Genomic DNA, 20,212 nt, shown 5'->3' with positions numbered 1-20,212 from the left:
TCAGAAAATAACAGGAAGAACTCTTAAAAAACAAAATCTGGTTTTCCAGCGAACCTGGAGAAGGCAGGGAAAATCCATGTGGAATACCCCTGGCAAGAACACCTGGTGATCGCTGATCCCTGTTCCCGGCAGAGCTGTAGGAATCCAGAGGCCGTGAGAGGCAGGGAGCATCGCTGGGCTCACTCCTCACAGGAGCCAGCTATCTCCTGCATCCAGAAGCCCGGCTGCACTGGGAATCTTTGTAAAACAAATTGTGGGGCACGACAGAGACAGAACGTTTCAAGCCTTCTGTGCCGTAATAGGAAATTAATTGAGACCATCAATATGGCATTAATCATTAAAGCCCAGGTGCTGAGATAGCACTTTCAACGCGCATGCCTTTCGGCACAGCCTCGCATTAAAAGTTTGCTGTGACCTGCTGCAGAGAGGGAGAACAGCCGAGTGAAGGCATGCCTGGAGGAGATGCAGGAGGCGAGGCAGCAGGGGTTGAAGAATAACGCGCTGGGGAGCAGAGAGGCGGCACTGGGACAGCATGGCACAGAACACAGGTGGTAAAGCACGACCAGAGAGAGCAAATACAGCAAGATCAGATGAAACAGGGGAGGCACCACAGAATAATGCCTAAAATATGCCTGAGCAATGGGGGCAGCACACCTCTGCATCATACCCACTGACAGATGGACAGTACTTTTCTGCACTAGTGCTAACTCGTTCCACCACACTGTTGTGCAGAGTACAGCAGTGCACTTTTGCTGTGCATTGTACTTACTGCACCTCTGCATTGTACAGTGCCCTACAGGTATCTCTGCTTGGCACCTACTGTGATTTTATGAGATGGAGCACAGCCCATTTTTGGTACCTGTAACCTGTATAAGACTCCAGGTACTGTATAAATCTGCCAAACAAATGCAGAGCAGCATTGGTCGCAGTAGAAAATAATAATAGGTAATAAGTAAAACATACAGAAACTACAGAAGCTCTTACACCAAAGTTCAGATTGTTGTGGTATAGCAAACTCCAAAGAGATTGGAGGGTAAAAACATGGTGATAAGATAGTAACACTGAGTGCCACTGTGGTGCCCAACAAGCACAGCCCAGCTGGGCACACTGACAGTACAGTAAAGAAATTCTGCTTACCAAAGTAAATAGACAGAAGTACATAAAAAAAAGAAAAAAAACTCTCTAATGGGTTTCGTCACATACATCAGATGCTTACGAATGAGGCTTAAAAATCTGGAAATTCAGAAAATGGTTTGCGAGTGGAAATCCGGACTGCAGCGTGGCGCTGAGATTCTGCCCCCTGCATGGCTCTCTCTCCGACAGCGCGGGATGCTGTGTTAGCTCACGCACTAGCAGGCAAAGACAGAGTTGAGATTTATACTGGTGCCGATACCCTTAAAAAGCAGAACACATTCTCCCTGTCTCCTGGCATTAGGCAGCCTGTCTGTCTGCGCCGTGCTGGCCTGTGCAGGAACACAGGTACGCGGAGCCCAGCTGGTGGGGGGGAGCAGAGGGAGGATTCATTTTTAATGAGTTTCCATCAGGGGAAGGGCATGGAGCCTGGCACACTGGCGCACGCCTGGGGAGCTGCAGAGAGGCAGCAGCACGAACATGCATGCAGAGCCGCGCATACAGTAACTCCATCTCGCCATCTTTGCAGGGATCTGCCCTTTTACTCCTCTTGAATTCTTGATTTCCGACTTCTGTCAATACTCTACACAGTTCTTGAAAACAAAACCCACTTTTTAAAACTAAACGTGACTTGGCTTCGCCCTAAACCCTCTGGTGTGTACAGTACAACAGAAGGCTTCCATGCCAGTCAACGCTATTGTCTGTTTTTGGCTGCGTACTGAGCTCAGTGCTGTCTTTGGTGCACAAGTCTCTATATAAAAATACATTTGTCGTGTAATGTACTGCCAATGGAAGATGTGATGTTCGACAGATGTGTTTGCTGCCACAGGAGGGAAGAGGCTGACTCTGAGAGGAAGTGTGGGACGCAGCACAAGCCAGAGGCACCACAGGTCATGCTGCACAATGGCTCTCTCTCCGGTAGGAAGGTGGCGTTCCACATCTGCTGTTGATTGGGCACCGGCTGGCAGAAACAGCAGCTCTCTAGGGCTTCCACCCCGATCTAAATCATCAACCACAGACACACACTCAGGAGGAGAGGCATTCGCTCATACACACAAACGCATGTTACCTGGACTCTCACACACGGACACACACTGCCTCACATGCTGCACTTGTCTTCTGTACATCTCACATTTACAGCAAGTCTGCTGCCACGGTTAGCCATTTCTTTACACGTTCTCCAGCCATCAGCCTAAATCAGACTTCCTGCTATCCTATTAAGGGAATGTTGTGATGATGTAAAGCTTTTTTTTCCACACGAGCAGACTGATATACACTCAGATTACAAGGTTAAAATGCCATGCCGGCAGTGCCCTCTGTGGTTGAACATCAGCACAGACACCGGGCAATACACAAGCTTTCATACTGCTCTGTACTACACACAGGACAACACGGAGCAGGCTCTCACTGACACACACACCAGTGGGGGGGGGCTCGAGTTTGACTGATTCTGCCTGGGGTGGGAGCAATAAGGGAAATTATTTCATCAGAAGCAAAGAACCTTCAGACAACAGGGCTGTTGGCCGGGGCCTGCATCTAGGCTGTCACCAGAACCCCCCAACACACACACACTTCCGATCAATAATGGATCTTTCCTCCTCCTTCTCCTCTCCTCTTCTCTCTATCCCTTCTTCTGCCTGTTGCACACTAGTGCCCCAGCTATGTGTGTGCTCACACGTCCTGTCACAGCCACACACCTGCATTCCTCTGCCAGCCCTCTACCAATGGCACACGGCGTGGGCACTCACACAAGTGCTTGTGGGGGTGGAGGGGGTGCGTGGCAGATGTGAGCCGAGCCCAGGCACGGCCACACGGCCAAGGCTGCAGGTGGGCTCACCCTGATCCACAGCCTGTACGCAGGAAACTACTGGACTCCCCCAGCAGAACTGTCCTTTACGAGCACACAAAGAAAACACAGAGACAGGCAAGTTCCAGCTTGGGATTCTGAGTTTGTTAGCTACACCAGTTCAGTTATAATGTACTTATATCAAGCTAATGAGTAAGGTAAGGCTCACTTGGAGCATACGAAAGAGGCTGCGCTAAGTACTACAGTCTTTTGTGAAAAAATACCATTAAAAAATAAATAAATTTTAAGCAAGGCATGTTAAAAAATAATTAAGGGGCATCAGAGTAGGCATCAATCTTGGAGCGCTGGCAGAGTCTGGGTAGGAAAGCCCTGCGCAGAAGCAGCTCCATTAGGTATTGTCTGGGGCCTGCAGGCTAATTTGTTTGCATCAATAATACATTCAAAACGATTTATCTAACTTGCAAATGAGTATTCATTTACTGGTCCACCAGGCAAGGTAAAACTCGTACAGTGACAAAGAGAGAGGCATACGGCAAACAGACCACTGGGGTGCGCTCTAGAAGAAAGGGGGCAAATTTAACCCTTTCAGCTCCACAGGTCTTCTTTGTTGCATAGCAACCACCAACTATACTAACAGCGGATTTCGCTTTTAGTGTCTTGCAGTACGTCATCCAGAACAAACCATTCGAAATTCAGTTTTGGGTTACACCAAGGTAGGACACTCACATTCATTTTATATTCCTTGTGATTATTAACGTGTTTAATTGTAGATTAAACTTTTAAATGTAAGGATATTGGCTAAAAGTGTTATACAGTTTACATTTACAATAGGACAGTTACTACAAGCAACCTTTGTGTTGAGGTCAAGTAAATAATACCTCCTTGGACCATTCTACAAAGATATGATTAGCTTTAGCATTTTTATTTTATTTCTCTTGTGGTGCAATATAATTGCACAAAGTCTGAGTATGAAAGGGCTTTTAAGGTTGCAATTAATACCTGGAATACAGGAATAAAGGAAATCAAACAAAACTACAACTGTGAATGGAGCCTGTACTATGCACATACTGTGAAAGTATTATTTTTAAAGTGGGGTTTACAGTACCAAAACCACAAGTGCAAATTAGATTGCAGAAAAGACTAATCGTAGACAAAAAAGCATTCTGTTCTTTGGAAATGTTTGAAATGTGGCCACTCTGACAGTGCAGCACCAGAGGGCATCATCTGAACATAATAAGTGTCTATTTCATCTGGGAAGGGTAGCATCCTAAAAATCTCCTGCGATCTTGTGATCCTGTCACTGTGTTCAGAAGTCACTGAAAATGAGGAATTTCTTTATCAGTTCCAACTGTGCTTCTACGGTTTGTGGTTTATTTGTATTTCTTGTATATTTCACCCTGTCTCCCACTGCAGTGCGTTGGGATACAGGTGTGTGAGTCGCATGAAAAGGTTCATGGCCAGCTGGTAGGTGATGCCCTGTCCTGCACGAGCAGAAGCTGAGTGGCAGTATTTTGGGCAACAGCTCTGGAAGCAGAGAAGCAAAACCTCCAGGCAGGCAGTCCTGAAAATAACCCCAGAGGTACGCCACAGCACGCCTAGCAAAACATCACCCGCCTGGTTGTTTCAAAATAATGAAACACAGATTTCGTTCTGCAGACTTCATCCAAGAGGGCGCAGCCAACCTTGGTTTTGTGAATATGCCCTATGCCTACAGAAAAATAACTCTTTTTCTGTCCTCTGCAAATCAGGGAAACCTGGGAATTTGACAGAGGGCTCCGAGCACGGTTAAAAGAACGGAAAAAGTTTAAACCAATCCCTTCACCCCAAGCTCAACAAAAAGGACATCTTGGCCAAAGGACATTGAGCATTCAGAAGAGCAACTAAGATGCAATTCTTCACTCCAATTCTTCACTGTGGTAGGACCTCCAGAATGGCTCAACTCTATGATCAAGGGTTCGAGCATGGCTCCCGTTACTAGTTGGCTGTGATAGGGATTCTCCAAGCAGGTACAGTGGGATCAGTCTGCCAGAGGTCTCGTGGCTCCCTGTGGCTCCTGGGATCCTGCAGGCACGTGTTCCCATTAGAGAAGTACGTCTCTCCCCCCGACTGGCGCTGAACCTATGCTACAGGGCTACAGGGGTGTGCTGCCTGTGAGATATTGACAGACATGGGGCTCAATGGCAGGCCGGCTGCAGCAATCTGCCCCCATTCTCCCCCGTGTGCGGTTATGTGGTCTGTAGCTGTGAGCCCAGATGCGAAAAACACAATTAGCCATTCCACATCGGGTAGACACAACTAAAACGATTGACGTCAGTAAAGTTAAAAAACAAAAGAACCGTGTGTCCTCTGAGCAACAAGCCCCTAACAAGTGTAAAATCAAGAATGGCTGAATCGACCCTCCTCTTTTGTTAGACCCTTGGTATTTTCTTTACGACCCGTACACTGCCAGTCCAGACACAATTACAGCATTGAGCCGCCAGACAGCACGTGCTGCAGTGCAGTGCCAAGTCACCAAGCCCAGAAGGCCCTGCGATAAATGGCGTTTAAGACATCTTCAAAAAGATGTGCCAGCAGGAAGCCAAACAAAAGAAAAAGTGAACAAAAAGAGTCATTACAGAGACAAAAAAAACCTCTACTGCAGCACCATGGCCTCAATACATAAACAGATTGGATTTTTTGTTTTTATAAAGTTAAGGAAAGTATGAAAGCCTTTTAAGCTCCGGTAAGCAGGGACCCATGCTGAGCCACAGGCCCATAGCAGGTATTCCTGCAGGCGACACTCCATGTACCTCAAACACAGCCCGAACACCCAATCCGGCGCCAAATTACAAATCCCCAGGGCTCTACATTCTGCAGCAGGAGCAGCGGCTGCGCTCTCCCATGTTAAAACACTCCGTTTCGGCTCGCTCAAGGGGTTTCAGAGCTTTTAAATCCAGTCCCCATTTTCTTTTCACTCTAAATTACCTCGAATCACCCACAACCTCGCACTGTGAATGTGACTTTTTCCAAAAGTTCCTGTCTTCTGCCATATTCATACTTCAAATGTACTTTTCTACATCCTCTTTGAGTGACTGAGGTGCAGGGTTCTGCTCGTGCAAACCTCTTCATGTCCAGCTCAGAAACCTAAGCCCCTGCGTGTGATGTAAAGGTACTCTGTAGTACCTGACTTTTGCCCACGGTAACTGCAGTGCACAATCGGACGTGAGCTCAGAGTGTTGCTCGGACTTGAGCTGGCCAGAGTTTCCTATTGCTTTCCTGTGCAACAGCGAATCCTGAGACCTGCTAGATGTCTGCAATCCTGCAGTGATTCCAGTGAGGGATGTGTCGCACCTCCAATTGGCACCAACTCTACTCCAAGGCACTGTGGAGCTCGTAGGATATGAAATGATCAATAGCTTTTACAGGCTGATGTGTCAGTAGAGGGTGACTCCATTCTAACATCTTTCAACATGTGTAGTACTTCCTTCTCTGAAAGGGTTCAGTGTTGCCAGATCTCAGCGTCTCAAACATCCTCATTTGCAGTCACACCACCGAACTGTTCAACTCTCATGCTGTTCAAGGAAACAGTCTTGTGTTCTTCCCCCACCATCTGGGTACAATAAGAAGAGACTGAAAACAGCTATTTTGCAATGACGTTTACAGGCTCTGATTGGCTGAGGGGTCTGTTCCTGTTTTGTTTTCAGAGGTTAATTTGATCTAGAACAGTGTTTCAGGTTACACCAAAACACTGAAGGACTGAGGTCTATCCTCAGCCCTTTTTAACATGAAAGCAGACTTTATTTGTATCCTTGTATTTTACAGATGTTTTTGTATGATTGAGGCAGTGTCTATTCATGGGACGGATAGCAACGATACCAAAAATCCTAACTGCCAAAGTATGGAAAACAGTTTGTGTGTAGAGCCTCCTGTTCTTCAGCCAAGCTCTCAAATACTCTACCTGCTTGCGTGGTTCTGGCCTGTCCCAGGACAGTAACGCTGTCCTGCACCGCATCTGCTCCTCTGTCCCTCACTGCGCTGCACAGCCACCCTAAAATACCCAGGATAAAAATAGCCGGAGCCAGAATCTGTGCTATTATTATTGCGCACACGTCCTCTTACGGCCGCACCAAGGAAAAGGGAAGAGACTAATGATTTTCTTGGTGCAAGCAATTAAAAAACTATTTGTCACCTGCCGGGATGTGTAGCAGGGGCCTTGGCTCAGAATTAGAGTCCCCTTTTTTCTCCCTCCTCCCCAGCAGAGATGCACAGAGAGGCGGGGAGGGCTATGCGATGGGGGGGCTAACTTCAGCTCACTCCTGATTTATGTAGACAGGTTAATACCGGGCTAGACGGGGCTTCAGGCAGCCAGACCCATCAAGAAATCATGCAATATTAAAAACAAGGAGAATTAAAGACTTTCAGAAGCTAACTTCAGAATGCTTGGGCTTCAGAAATAGGAATTTATACATCTCTATTCTGTCCCCTGCCGCCCCCCGCAAGTAACATTGAAAAATCTGTGCATCTTCCTCATTGTTTGGAGGAGGAAAAGGGGTGTAATCTACCACATTACAGCTGCTAGGTTACAAAAATGCACTTGATTAAGAAATGCCGCTCAGGGTTGTCTGAAGTGTCGAAGGGAGCAATGAAATGCGATCTAGAAAAAGTATCCCTCTCCGAAGAAGACTTAGATTTGGCCCATTGCCTTTTGAAAAAAATATAAAAGGCCATGCAGTATTAAAATGAGCAGGGTCAAAAAACCTCATAGTTTTCCAGAAAACCTCTGCGCCATTGGAATGGATATCAGTTTTTTGCTTGAGCATTTGCATCAAAGCTCAAGGTCTAACTACCACTATAGGCGTATCTATTTTCACTGGCTGCTTTGAGGCAGATGTACTGTATTATTTAGGCTGTCCTTCAAGGCAGCTCATCTGGGCTCCGTATATTACTTGTTGAAGAGCTGGGGTGGTCTGTATCTTATTTATAAGACATCATTTTCATTCTCCTCTTTCTCTTGCTAGCTTGATGGGAAACAATTTTCAACTCTCCCCAGGGTAACGCTCCAATCTTGTGCCCCTCTCAGTGCCTCCGGTTTCTAGCGTATGAAGAGCAGCCCTGAATAAAGGCTCAAGGTGAGACACTTGATCCCTGCCCAACAGGTAACACCGGCACATCAGACTCTCTCTTTGAGGCTGAAGGGCAGGGGTACTGCACTCTGAAATCTCCTAAGGTCCACAGTGTAATCAGTAAAACATCTTCCAAGGAAACTGGACCCTGATTAGATGCCTCTGACCTCAGGACCCACCCTGAGACACAGCAATGCCCACCTTCCTGCCTTCTTTGGCTTTCGGTCTGGATCAGACATATTTCTGATCCGAGGAGAAGAAAGAAAAGCACTGCAGGGAAATTGTGAAGATCGTTACCATGATGATGATTATGTTATGGGCAGACCATACTTAAGGCAGCGCCTGGGGGTAGTGTGCACCCCTGCTGATCCAGCACTGTATGTAGAGCACGCTATCAAGATAAACATAATGTGTCTTTTTATTTAGTGTGCGTCTTGGGGATCGGCTCTCAATAATGCAGGAGCACAGAGGCAGTGCCCTGAAGTGTGGGAGGACACCCCAGTCACCTCCTGGTCCCTGGCTGGTAAATTATTGAACACGATCAGAAGGGAAGCCGCAAGCCAAGCGCTTCAGTGTGAAAACGAGGCTCTGGGGTGACTTCACTGCTATAAACACAGAGCGAGCTGTTAACTTTATATCTCCACACTTAAAGTTTTGAGAACAGGCTCAATGGCTCTATCACCATCTCACCCTCTCATTTACAGTGGAGCTGGCTGATGACAACTTTTATTTTTGTTCTCTGAAGTGACCTTCTGAGACACGCCACTTCTTGAAATCTTCTTTACATTCTCAGGTTATTACTTCCCTCAGTTTAGAGAATTTGATCAGAAGCAGATCTAGCAGCATCTAGCAGCAGTTTGTACAGATCCAAATTACAGCAGCATCTCTCGATAGTCCACGTATTCAAATGCTTTTCAATGTTTTAAGCCAACAGGTAGAGTTTGAACTTGTAGAATGCATGATGTGAGCTCCTGCCCTTTTTAGTGTTATGCTTCATCATAGGGTTGGGTAACTAAGTACCTTTAGTGTTTCTCCCTCAGAACTGGGACACCCCACCAGTCCTGCATTGCTCAAAGGGATGAGGCTCAGGCCATGCTTCATGCAAGTGTACAGTAGGTGTAACACTAATATGAGCCCCCTCTCCACTTCCTGCCAGTTACTGCTTAAAAGAAAGCAGAGCTGTCCACTCAAAATCTGATTCACAATAAATACAAAAAAGTGCAGAACAAAGGACAGGGAACATACAGATGATTAACACATTCTTCTAAATGTGCTTTGCGTCCAGTAATTCCTTCTTATGTTGTAAAAGGAACTGCGCTGTTTTATAAAACTGTTGTGAGAACATTTAAATGTGCTTTAGAGCAGTTGGCAGATTTTTTATGTTTTCATTTTGGTTTGTTAAAAAAACACAAGGCATACAGTATATGAAGAATTGCAGAAAAATAGCATTTAGAGCAGACACCAGTGCATCAAAATGAAATCTAATTTTTCAAAAAACCCGCTAGTGCTCTATAAAAACACTATGTAAATGTACTACTTTAGCATGAAGAGCTTAAAATAACAATCACTTATTTCTAACCCTTTCATGCTCGGTGACCTCACTTGGGACAGTTAACAAAAACAGAAACAGCTGAAATGATCCTGTGTCTTTCTGTGTTACCTCTGATGAACGCTATACACAGTGCACGGTACGACCATGCTTTCTGAAGTCGGGTACACATTTCCTTGTCTGAGGTACTGGTGTAACAAAACATTTATTATACTCTCTGTTCTCGGTGTTACGCTTCGCAGATGAGAACAACATGTTCCCCTTCGGGATAAAAGAAGAAAATCCTTGAAAATAATACATCCTGTTTTACATCTACTAGATTTCTTCTTTTGTTCAATAATTAATACAGGAAAGGGTTCGCAACAAAATGTGGACACTGCCGGTCTGGATTCTTGGGAAAAGAGACGACTCTGAGCCACACTGCACCAGGATGTGATTTGCTGGCTGCCCGAGCCATGGCAGCCTGCCTTCTCTCTCTTTCCCCCTGTGTCCAGCTCACCATTCGGCAACTAATCTTCTCCCATTATGCTCTCAAATTAATAGCACTGAGAATGTCACTCTCCACCAATGTTAATTGCTCATCTAATGAATAATTAGTGCTGGACAAATCTGACATTTTTTGGTCATTAGTTTCGACTCGTGTTACAGGGGTTTCACTGAACTCAGTCCGTGTCACGGGAAGCACAACACGTGCTGGCCTGCGTGTCAGGCGCGTGTGTCAGGTAGCGGACACTCTGGATTTCTCCAGGAGCTTAGACAACTGATAAAGCGAGGAAATAAACGAGATCAGACACCCAGGGCTGTTTGTCATAAGGGCCACGATCTCTCTGGCCATGTTTTTACTACACAGCATATACCTCTGTGCCCAACACAGAAATAAAAACTGATGGAGCTGGACTTGGTTGTCTTCAGCTTAGATTCAATAACAACATTGAACTTAGGTTCAATAACAGAGTCCACAGGGTCCCTGTACAGCATACACCTGTACAGAAAATACATGCTTTGAGTGCCCTACAATGTCAATACAGCTTCCAAGGTGCCTGGATGGTAAACAGAGTCCCTGGGCCCTAACTGTGGCTAATGTAACCCTACATTACACAGAGCCTATATATCTAAGAGTTTTAGTCCTATGGTGGGAGGGGAAGGGCTGCACCCTTACTAGAGACCCTGAGATCATAACATTTGAGATTAAAAGAGAGGGCCTCTGTTCGCTTAAATAAACACAGTAATCATAATAGGGCACTTTCCGTCATAATAGAGCCCCCAGACCCCTGTGCTTTTAGCAAAGTCTGCTGGACCCCACTATACAGTTAAAATACAGCCCAGGGGGGCTTGAACCTTTTTTACAGAGCACACTAGTGGTCCTTGTAGTGCTAATATGGTACTTAGAGCTACTGAGCCCAAGCACAGTTAACAGGTCTGTGTGTTTAATAGGGACCTGTACAGTAAACTCAGCCCGCTGCCTCTGTACTTTGAAGACAAGCCCTCAGGGCTTTCTTAGAGTGCTGCCGAGTAGCAGAGCAAGACGCGGCATACATGTCTCCTGCACAAAGCACACAAAAACGTCACCTGTCAAGAAAAAAAACCCAATACAAGTACAGTAGATACAGTATAACACAGAATAATGTTCAATACTACACAATAAATTGGGCCTGACTGTTTTGTCGAACAGGACAATGCATGGATCAATGCATGATCAAGTTAACTGTTAAAAACTAAATCATTTGTCCTGATAATTAGGGGAGGTGATTTAGAGAAGAAGGCCACACAGACACACGGACCTGAGATTCAGAGGCACGCTCCTCAACACTGTCCAACACGTACAAGCGCAGGCAGTGCAATAATAACATCCACCACTGTGGCTGAGGATATAGGACAAGGAGGAAATGCAGTAACCGGATGATATAATCTTTATGTTTAAGATTTTCTGTTCTTATAAAAGGTAACTGATTGAAAAACCGGAGCAGCGTAAAAAAAGGTCCCTGAACAGCTCTTGCTCAGTAATCAGGTGAATGTCAGTTCTGTTCATTCTCTGCTTTTTAACCTTTCCTGTGCGCTGAATAATTTAGTAGGCCTCTCTCGCACTCTTGCTCTCTATCTCAGTGCAGTGGAGTGAGTTTAACAGTTACAGCCTGGGAGGGAAAATGGTGAGACTATTCCACTGTGGATCCTGGCCTAATTGGTGATGTCTTTGCATCTACGGTGATAGAGGCAGTGAACTGGGCTCCACCTGCAGGAAGATCCCTCACCACTGTACTGAAGCTCCTCACCCAAAGGACTAGAGACCTGAAGGGAATCTGAATGGAGAGTCATGTAGGTCCAATCTGATAGGAAGTCAGTGGGTCAAGCCCTGTATACAGGGAATAACCTGAGACAACAAGGCTACCTTGAAAGTAACTCCATTCCCCACTGATGATATTTCCATTAATGTATACTGACAGATTATCACTCAGTATACTCTAGGTTTAGTTTTACAGGTGGGTGTAGGTACTACTTTCTCGTGCTGTGGCATATTTTAAATTCTTCAGAAAAGGTCCGGTTACCCAGAGGACCAGCAAACCCCGGGCCAGTGTGGATTTTGGGGAAGTACGGTAGGTTTTTGGTTGTTGTTTAGGCTTGTGAAGACACGTCCAGTGTTTCTCTCTCTTGCAGCCTAACAAGGCAGGAAACAACTAGCTTTGATGTTAGCAGTAAGAAGAGTGGAGCTGGATGAGTTTATTGGGTCAACGCAGGCCCAATATACACCAAGAACAACGTGCAATCAGGAAAAAAGCAACCACTTGCTCCATGTAGATGGGCTACCTTAGCGTCTTTAATATAAGGAGCCCTGTGAATTGGTCCCTCCATCTTCTTGGCAGAGGGTCGATGGCAGTACAAGGGATTAATGATAGCAACGCACACACCTTAGGACTGCAGAGATCGTCCCACAAGAGTCAGAAGCTGCTCTGTCTATTAAGAGATCCCTTGAGGTAAAGAGACAGCAGGTCACAGCCATGAGGTGCCTGAGAGACACCAGTCAAGGGGAAGCCGATGAGCGTGAGAGTTACTGACACAAAAATCAATGGGCAGAAGAGGACAGTCATCTGCAAATCACCCTTTAATACAAGCGGATCAATCGAACTTTCAGCTTTCTACAGCGCCACAGGTGGCACTAATGCTGCTCAAAAGCCATTCTGTGATTTAAATGTCCAGCTCAAGTCGTAGCTCTCTACTGAAACCCTACTGCACTGAGAGAGAAGCAGAGGCGACTGGAGGGTCTCAAGGAATCACTAATCCTCAGAGGCAAAGTCAACCTTACGGATTCATCAGAATCAAGATCGAAACGCAGATCAAAACTAGAAGGAATCACATTAAAAATGAAGAACAGGAAGTACCGCTGTATACAAAGGGTTTTGGGTACAAGCTACCCAGTCACATGAAGCATGGAAGTTGACACCATCAAGAAACAGCTCAATGCGATCTCTACTTACTGTACTAAAATCAAATGAGACCGCTATGGAGAATTGTCCCCTCTTTATTGTGGTCGATGTGCCCATGGTATGCCCTGCTTTATTCAACTGTACAAAACAACAGCTGTTAATGTCAAAGTACATACTCCAGTAGCTGGAAAAAACCAACATGCTTTGGTGGCCTACACAATTATCTAGATTTTTGTCTTGAGCAATAAAAAGGACAACAAAAATGAAGCTAAATTAAATGTTGCTTTAATTTGTCATATCTGACACTGCTCTACCCTCACCTGCCCCATTCCTCATTTGCAGACCACCGCAGTAGAAAGCACAATCAGAGTATGACGGGTCTCCAATTAAACACCCTCAACGGAATTCAGCTTCATTAAAGATTCACCAGAGGGAGTTAGCCATGTTAAATATAGATCATCTTGGCATGCGTGTCATTAGCCCCGCAAAAAAAATAGGGGCTATTGTTTTAACAGAGTACAAAAGCAGAGACTGTTTTAGCCCTATAATTTCTGCAGCTGAGTAAATAAATAGCTCTCCTTAAAATGCAAGAGGTGTATGTCTGTAGCCTGAAGGCATTTACAGCAAATCCTGCACAATCATGCACAATGCATACAACAGGTTTCTCTCTCAAAAGACATTCATTTTTGGTCAGTTTTTTTAAATCACAGCACTTTTAATTTATTACTGACATCCTATCCCAGAACACTCCCACTGTGCATTTTAATTTCCACATGTTTTTAAAGCAGAGCCAAACCATGTATCCCTGTCACATTAAAACGAACATAAAATAGTGGAACAACTCAATATTCATGTTGTACTCCAGCTTCTGTGGTATAAAACTCTGCCTTCTCATGACCAGCAGATCATCACCAAGCTGTGCACGGCACCCTGCTGTGTTTGTGTCTGCTCCACACTGAGTTTGGTGTTTTGACACAAGTACAGTTCTCAATCTGACTGCAGCTCATATTACCAGGCCCTGTAGCAGTGGAACACCACTGTGTTTTTCAGGTTAATGTGCCAAGTCTAACTCACGGCACATCCAGTCAACAAAAAAGTGCAAAAGAACTATCACAACTACTATGTAATCTCTTGGATCCACGTTCTGTTTCTTTCACAAGGAACAGTCAAGTACCCAGGAAAGGCAGAAATATTTATTTACTCTTGCTCGGCTTTAGTAAGTGAGACTGTTGCTGTTATTAATCAGCACTAGCTGGGGAGCCGGCCTGACTTGAGGAGAGGCGGCCTGGTGAAAAATGATTAATCAGCATGCTTTGGTGCCTTATGAGTCATTTCATTATCAGATCAAACACTGTTCTCTTTGCACAATGAAGCAGGCCCTTTTGCTGGCTGGTGACCTGCTGCGCAATCTGTGCCAAAAAAAAAAATTAAACTGGGCTTCAGACTAAATTATATTAAAATTATAATTATCTTTTACCCAGCGGACTGTGATGAAGAGGAAAAATTCTTACATGAGATTAGCGCTGAACAGGAAAGGAAAATGACAAGACTTCATCAACCAGGAGAACGACGGCAACCAGAAGAGACAGGAGACACTAGAAGGGGCACTCGATCAAAGATCTGATTATTTCAGAACAGGAGCAGAGGGTTTCCACGTAAATAAGGCTTAAAAACACATATACTGTAACAACGTTTACAGTCATTTTGTTTAACACACCTATAAATACAAATACATTCTCTGCAGCCAAACAAAGCATGCACACTTGCAGACATATTTCATTTTTCAACAGCGTTCCAAGATTTTGCGCCATCTCAGTCATTTACAGTTTCACTCACATTCTTTACAACGTCAGCCTTGCATGAGAGGCTCTCACCCAGACCGGGTCAGGTGAAGAGCTCGACGCCACATGCGTCCACTGCTAACACAGCGACCATGCTGCTTCAGCCCACCACTGACACAGCCTGGTGTCGAGCGTGACCTTGGACATGGTGAGCTGGCGGGGCCTGGGGCTGCCCACAGAGAGCACAAACCTGGGGGTCGGCAGTGTCCCAGACATGCTTGTTGGGAATCTGCGGAGGCAGCAGGCCAGGGTTGCAGCACATAGAAATAAAATACTGTCTGAATTCTGAATACAATCCTTGTCCTGACAGCCCTGGGAGTTGGGTCCTGTGCAGCTGATGCGACTATCTGCTTTCAGGTAAGTAATCTGCAGTCTAGTTGCTTGCCAGCATCTTCTGAAATTGTAAAGAGTTCCTCTACGTGCATTGAAAAGTCTTGCAATGTCTGAAATTGAGCAGCCTGTCTGTAAGTGTCCTATGATTTGATTCCTCTGAGCTTCTGACGGTGGCATCTAACCACAACTAACAACTAACCACAAGATGTTTTAACCACCTTATATGTCTCTAGCCAAAAAATAACCTTCAAGTTTTAATCAACGAGTTCATACTGTAACTGCACATGTGCACATCAGATTGAAATAATTCATTTGTGATCTCTGAACCAATCTGAATTTGACTATCAACATGAAATTCATGTTTCAACAGTAATGTGTTAAAACGTGTATCTAATACAACTTATTTTTCTGAACAGAACAAACAGCACTTACAGATGCGGAAAGATGAAAACAGGATCATAAATATGAAACCGCAATTGCTATTTTTTAAAAAAAAACAGGGAGACGTTAGTATTCCTCTACCTTCCTGAACAGCGGAAGCTGTGTGATTATCATTTGGCTTTCTCTCCACTGTATTTGTAAAGACTGCTAAAATCTGGTGGCACATTACCACATATTGAAAGCACATTAGTGTGACACAAAGCTGAAGAAGAGAGCCATAAAAAGACAGAAAAATTAAAAACAGATGAAGAATAGAGGGGGAGCATATTGGTAGGACACCAGCTTGACGATTTCTGTCAAGCTGCTCAACACTATACAATACTCTATTCCTTGTGAACATCGCGGATGGCAGCCTCAGAAGGGAAACTGGTACTACCTCTGCCCTCTCCTCCACAAAAAACTAATTATTTTATCTAACAATCAAGAATCCTCACAAAAGATAAAATGCAGGAAGAGAAAATAAAGTGCAGTTCACACCTGGGTATTCTGTTTGCCATTCTAGTTGCTATGACTTGAATAAAAAAATTAAAAGTGAAGAACAAAAAGACAGCGCATACACTGGTGTAACACTCTGAGGGGCTTCAGAACATCGTACAGCAGTGATCTTCTTCCCCTTATTCACCTCCATGCTTCCCGAAGATATTTTTTGCTTAAGTACAGCAGCAACACAGAACGGGTGTCAGAATCCAGAATCTCTTGTTTGAATAACAAAGTGAAATGGCAGAAGAACAGAAATCATAGAACAGAGCTCCTTCAGGTCCATTAGCAAAGTACACAAGGGCTGAAGTATTTCAAGGGCAAAAATGAAAGTGTGTGTAATCACCCCTTAATCATAGACAGATACAGTGTCTATAGAATATGCTCTAACACACGCACCACAAAGTGCTTCCATTATCATTGTCTCTTTTCTGCTTTTTCTTTATTAAAAGGGTTTTTAACAGCCGAATAAAGAAGCGGTCTTTGTTGCAGGCAGCCTAGAGGCTAATTCTCCTCCATGTGTCTCCCTCTCCCTCCTTCCTCTTGCTGGTGCTGATAACAGATCGCTCCATGGAGAGAGCGTAGGCCTTTCATCTCCCCACTCCCAGTGCTCGCCGCACACTGGTAATTTACTTCGGCAAACAAGTTTACATTTTGAGTCACCAGTAACCTTTTCCTGCAAATTGATGCTACTGTAGTCCTGATGGGGGGCGTGGGGGGGGGGTGAGGGGAGAGGGGGCTGCAATGGCTTCAAAAGACAGAGGTGGGAAAGGGCACAGCTTCTCAGTGCAGCAGACAGACACGTTTTAACTTCTGCCTTCATCTTCACAGGTCCGACACCGAGACACTTCTGCTTTGTTCTGTTTCATTACTGCGTGACGGGACATGGCGGATCAGCGGCGGTGCAGACAGTCATCTGTACAACCACAAAACATGTGGGGGTTCATCTTCTGCCTGCGCCGGGCTTGGTGGTTATCAGGAGTTAGGGAAGTCAGGGACCTCTTGCATTACGGGATATTTATGTGAATTTCAGAATGGTAGATTGTGGATCAATTAGAAAGAACTAGAACTACCGTTTCTAGTGGTAAATATTAACTATGCACCTGCTACGAGGTGGGTGGATTTTTCCCATAATGTCGGGGCCAGCGCAGAGTAGGGGGGGAGGCCATTGGACAGACAGGTTCGAGTCCCTGGGTTCGAGTCCCTGCTGCAGACACTGCTGTTGTGCCTTGAGTGAGGTACTGTACCCCACATGCTCCAGTCCACACTTTTGGGGGGGGTGACAGGACTTAACAATCTCTGACAACGTAAATGATCTTAATCCACTTTAATGCTACAGGAACCAGGCGAGCTGTGGCCCGATGAGTTGGTTTACCCCCTATTTTTAAATACTGTTGGCGAAGAGGAGCTTTGAGTGGTCACAGTCTGGGTCCTGTATGACTTCCTTTAAAAGGGCAAGGTTTGAGGTACAGTGTAAGATGTACAACAGCATGACTACGACTACAACAGAGGAAGCCTTCCTAAAGCAGTGCACATGCCTTAGTCGTCCAGTCAAGTTTGCCTGAAGCATAAAGCTTGGAAACGAACTGAACCAGCCTTGCAGAAGCCTGGGCCATGTGGTGGGGCCACACTCTGGGGTCTAGTTCATCACAGGGCTCACGCAGGCAAGCACACACACACACGGGGCAATTTAGAGACGCCCGTTAAGGTAGCCAGACAGTTTTCGGGAGGGAGTAGGAAACCAGGGCTCCCTGAGTTCTCCCCACATTAACATGAAGAGAACGTGCAATTTCCACAAACAGAAGGTGCCCCGGTCCGGAATCAAACCCGGGACCCAAGACCTGCCCCACCATATTTCCTGAAAGTGATTCTGACGGAAATAACTACTAACTGCTGATTTCTCATTGCTTATGAGAAATATAAAGTCATGGACACAGTACCGGATCTACTGGCTCCTGTACAAAAACTCTGAAAGGCTAAATGAGCAGATAAAAATCAGACAATTCATCTGACAGTGACATTGAACATGTAGGTGAATATATGAAATTCAGGACAATTCAATCAAACTCTCTACATAATACGTTTTTGCCAATAGTAATAATCTAAAGCTGTACTGCAGTAGGCAATAGAATCCCAATAAAGCAATAAAACATTCAGTTATGAGTGGGAAACTTTACTGTATATTGAATGGAAGATTTAGGTTTTATACATTTGAACTGAAACCTAGGCTAGCCCATTTTAAGGATGTCTGCAATAAGATGCCCAGCAGAGACAAATTAGAAAAATAACCAGCATTAACAGCTCTTTGAAGAAAAGAGGGAAAACAGTTTAGATTTTTGTAAAGACTGAGCTGAAGTGCTGGTTAGGGCTTTTCTAAGTAGACTTACTTTCCCTAAAAGTAGAGAAAGTAAATGTCCCCTTTCTAGAGTTAAAAATGCAAAACATCTTCCATTCATCTCACTGACCTAAGCCCCTGGTGCTGGTCTCCGTGTCTACTTTGATCTATTACAGGATGCTGTTTGTATACAGGCAGAGGGGTTACGTTTAATCTCCCTGCCAGGCTCCATTAGGTCAGAATTATCCTTTGTGGAGCTTTCTGCAGTTTGAAGAAGAGCAGAAAAATAGAAAAAACTGCAAGGACCTCAGAAAAATAAGATGAGGTGACAATAAAGTTTTTGGCAGCAGGTGTCAAAAACAGAGTGTTTATGTTCCTTCTAAGAATTTGACAAAAGGTGTTAGTATCTATGTGCTGGACTACAAAAAAAAAGGAAATACAGAGATGGATCGAAGTCATATTTATAACTGCTTTTTTTCAATGTTATCATATGAAGAAAATATCAGCATCTTGGGTTGCATGCAGTGGAAAGCAGGCTCAGCTGTGCTTTTGCCCCCTCGCCTGGAGAAACAGCACAGGTGCCTGCCAAGACCCTGACTTCCTGGGCAGCTGAATAATTTAATGGGGCAGTAAAAATAGGAAGGGGGGGGGGGGTGGGCATTGGGAGGAAAGGTGAGATGGCCACAGAGAAAAAGGAGGAGAGGGTAGGAAAGAGACAGAGTGAAAGCAGCCTGGAGTGGAGACGAGAGCCTCTGGGCCTCCATCATATACAGTCCGTGCTTGGGACCGGCCAGCTTATGAACATCACAAGGAACACGCTGCTCCTTCGTGTCAGGCTAATGGACAACACTGTGTGAACTACCCTCTCATACACCTTGCTGGTGTACCATGTGGACCCAATATAAATGCAATATACAGTATTTTCAAACCTTTTACATCTTTCACCATGAAGCGCACACGTGACTCTCACACACACACACACTTAAAAGTAAATTAACTGCTCTTGAAATCCTGTGCCTCCTTATATCCATCACATGCAGTTAAACCACCACATGGCTAACTTTAGCAAAGCAGTTGAAGCAAACAGTGGGACACCAGTCTTGAGCCATCGTCTTCGAACACCTGATACATGGAGCCGGGAGATTCGGTCAATCCACTGAGCTAAACGCCTGGCCCTTGTCACGGAGGGTCTGAACGCTCTAGAGAGCAGCGGCGTCACTGTAACAGATCCTAACCCTTAGATCCCCCAGAGCGATCCCAGTGTAGGAGAGCTTTCCTTACCTGAAGCAGCCAGTAGCACCTGCGATGAAAGGTGGGGATGATGGAGGAGTGGACATAGCAGCCATAGAGACACTGGAAAGAGAGACAACAGCACAGTGTTAGACCATCCGAGAGCTTGGGCTTCAGCAGAATCCACAGAGCCCAGCCTCAAAACGCAAGAGAAGCCACAACCATGTCACTAGGACCCTCTGGTGGGCAGAACCCGGGAAAGGCACTCGCTTGGGCTGAGCTCTGTGAATCAGATGTTGCTGGCTCGAACCCGGCCCCCCAGCCAGATCTGAGCACGATCCCTCAAACAGCGGTGCATGATCGGCAGAGCGGGTTTCGTCCGCCTAGACTCTCTTGTCAGCAGGACAGGAGTCTGCCTCCGCATCGTCACTCTCTCCTGAGTGGGGTCAAGGCTTGGCAGCTGTGAGACAAGACACGAGGAGGCACACCTGGTCTGTCTGAAGCCGGCAGGGGAAACTATGGCGACTCTAAATTCACAAGAGAAGGG

The 20,212-nt window shown here is 45.3% G+C and overlaps 1 protein-coding gene across 8 annotated transcripts in view; it reads right to left on the bottom strand.

Annotated features, from left to right (window-relative positions):
• Positions 1 to 20,212, bottom strand: part of camta1a (calmodulin binding transcription activator 1a) — a 420,451-nt gene that overhangs the window by 86,957 nt on the left and 313,282 nt on the right. For all 8 annotated transcript variants that reach the window (XM_069184063.1, XM_069184064.1, XM_069184065.1 and 5 more), the window contains one exon: positions 19,717 to 19,788. In XM_069184063.1, the coding sequence (XP_069040164.1) occupies positions 19,717 to 19,788 (72 nt within the window). The remainder of the gene's footprint in view (positions 1 to 19,716; positions 19,789 to 20,212) is intronic.

Source organism: Lepisosteus oculatus, chromosome 25 (genome assembly GCF_040954835.1).
Source record: "Lepisosteus oculatus isolate fLepOcu1 chromosome 25, fLepOcu1.hap2, whole genome shotgun sequence".
NCBI classification, from domain to species: domain Eukaryota; kingdom Metazoa; phylum Chordata; class Actinopteri; order Semionotiformes; family Lepisosteidae; genus Lepisosteus; species Lepisosteus oculatus.
Note: the sequence above shows the minus strand (reverse complement) of the source record. Positions and strands in the feature narration are given on the sequence as shown.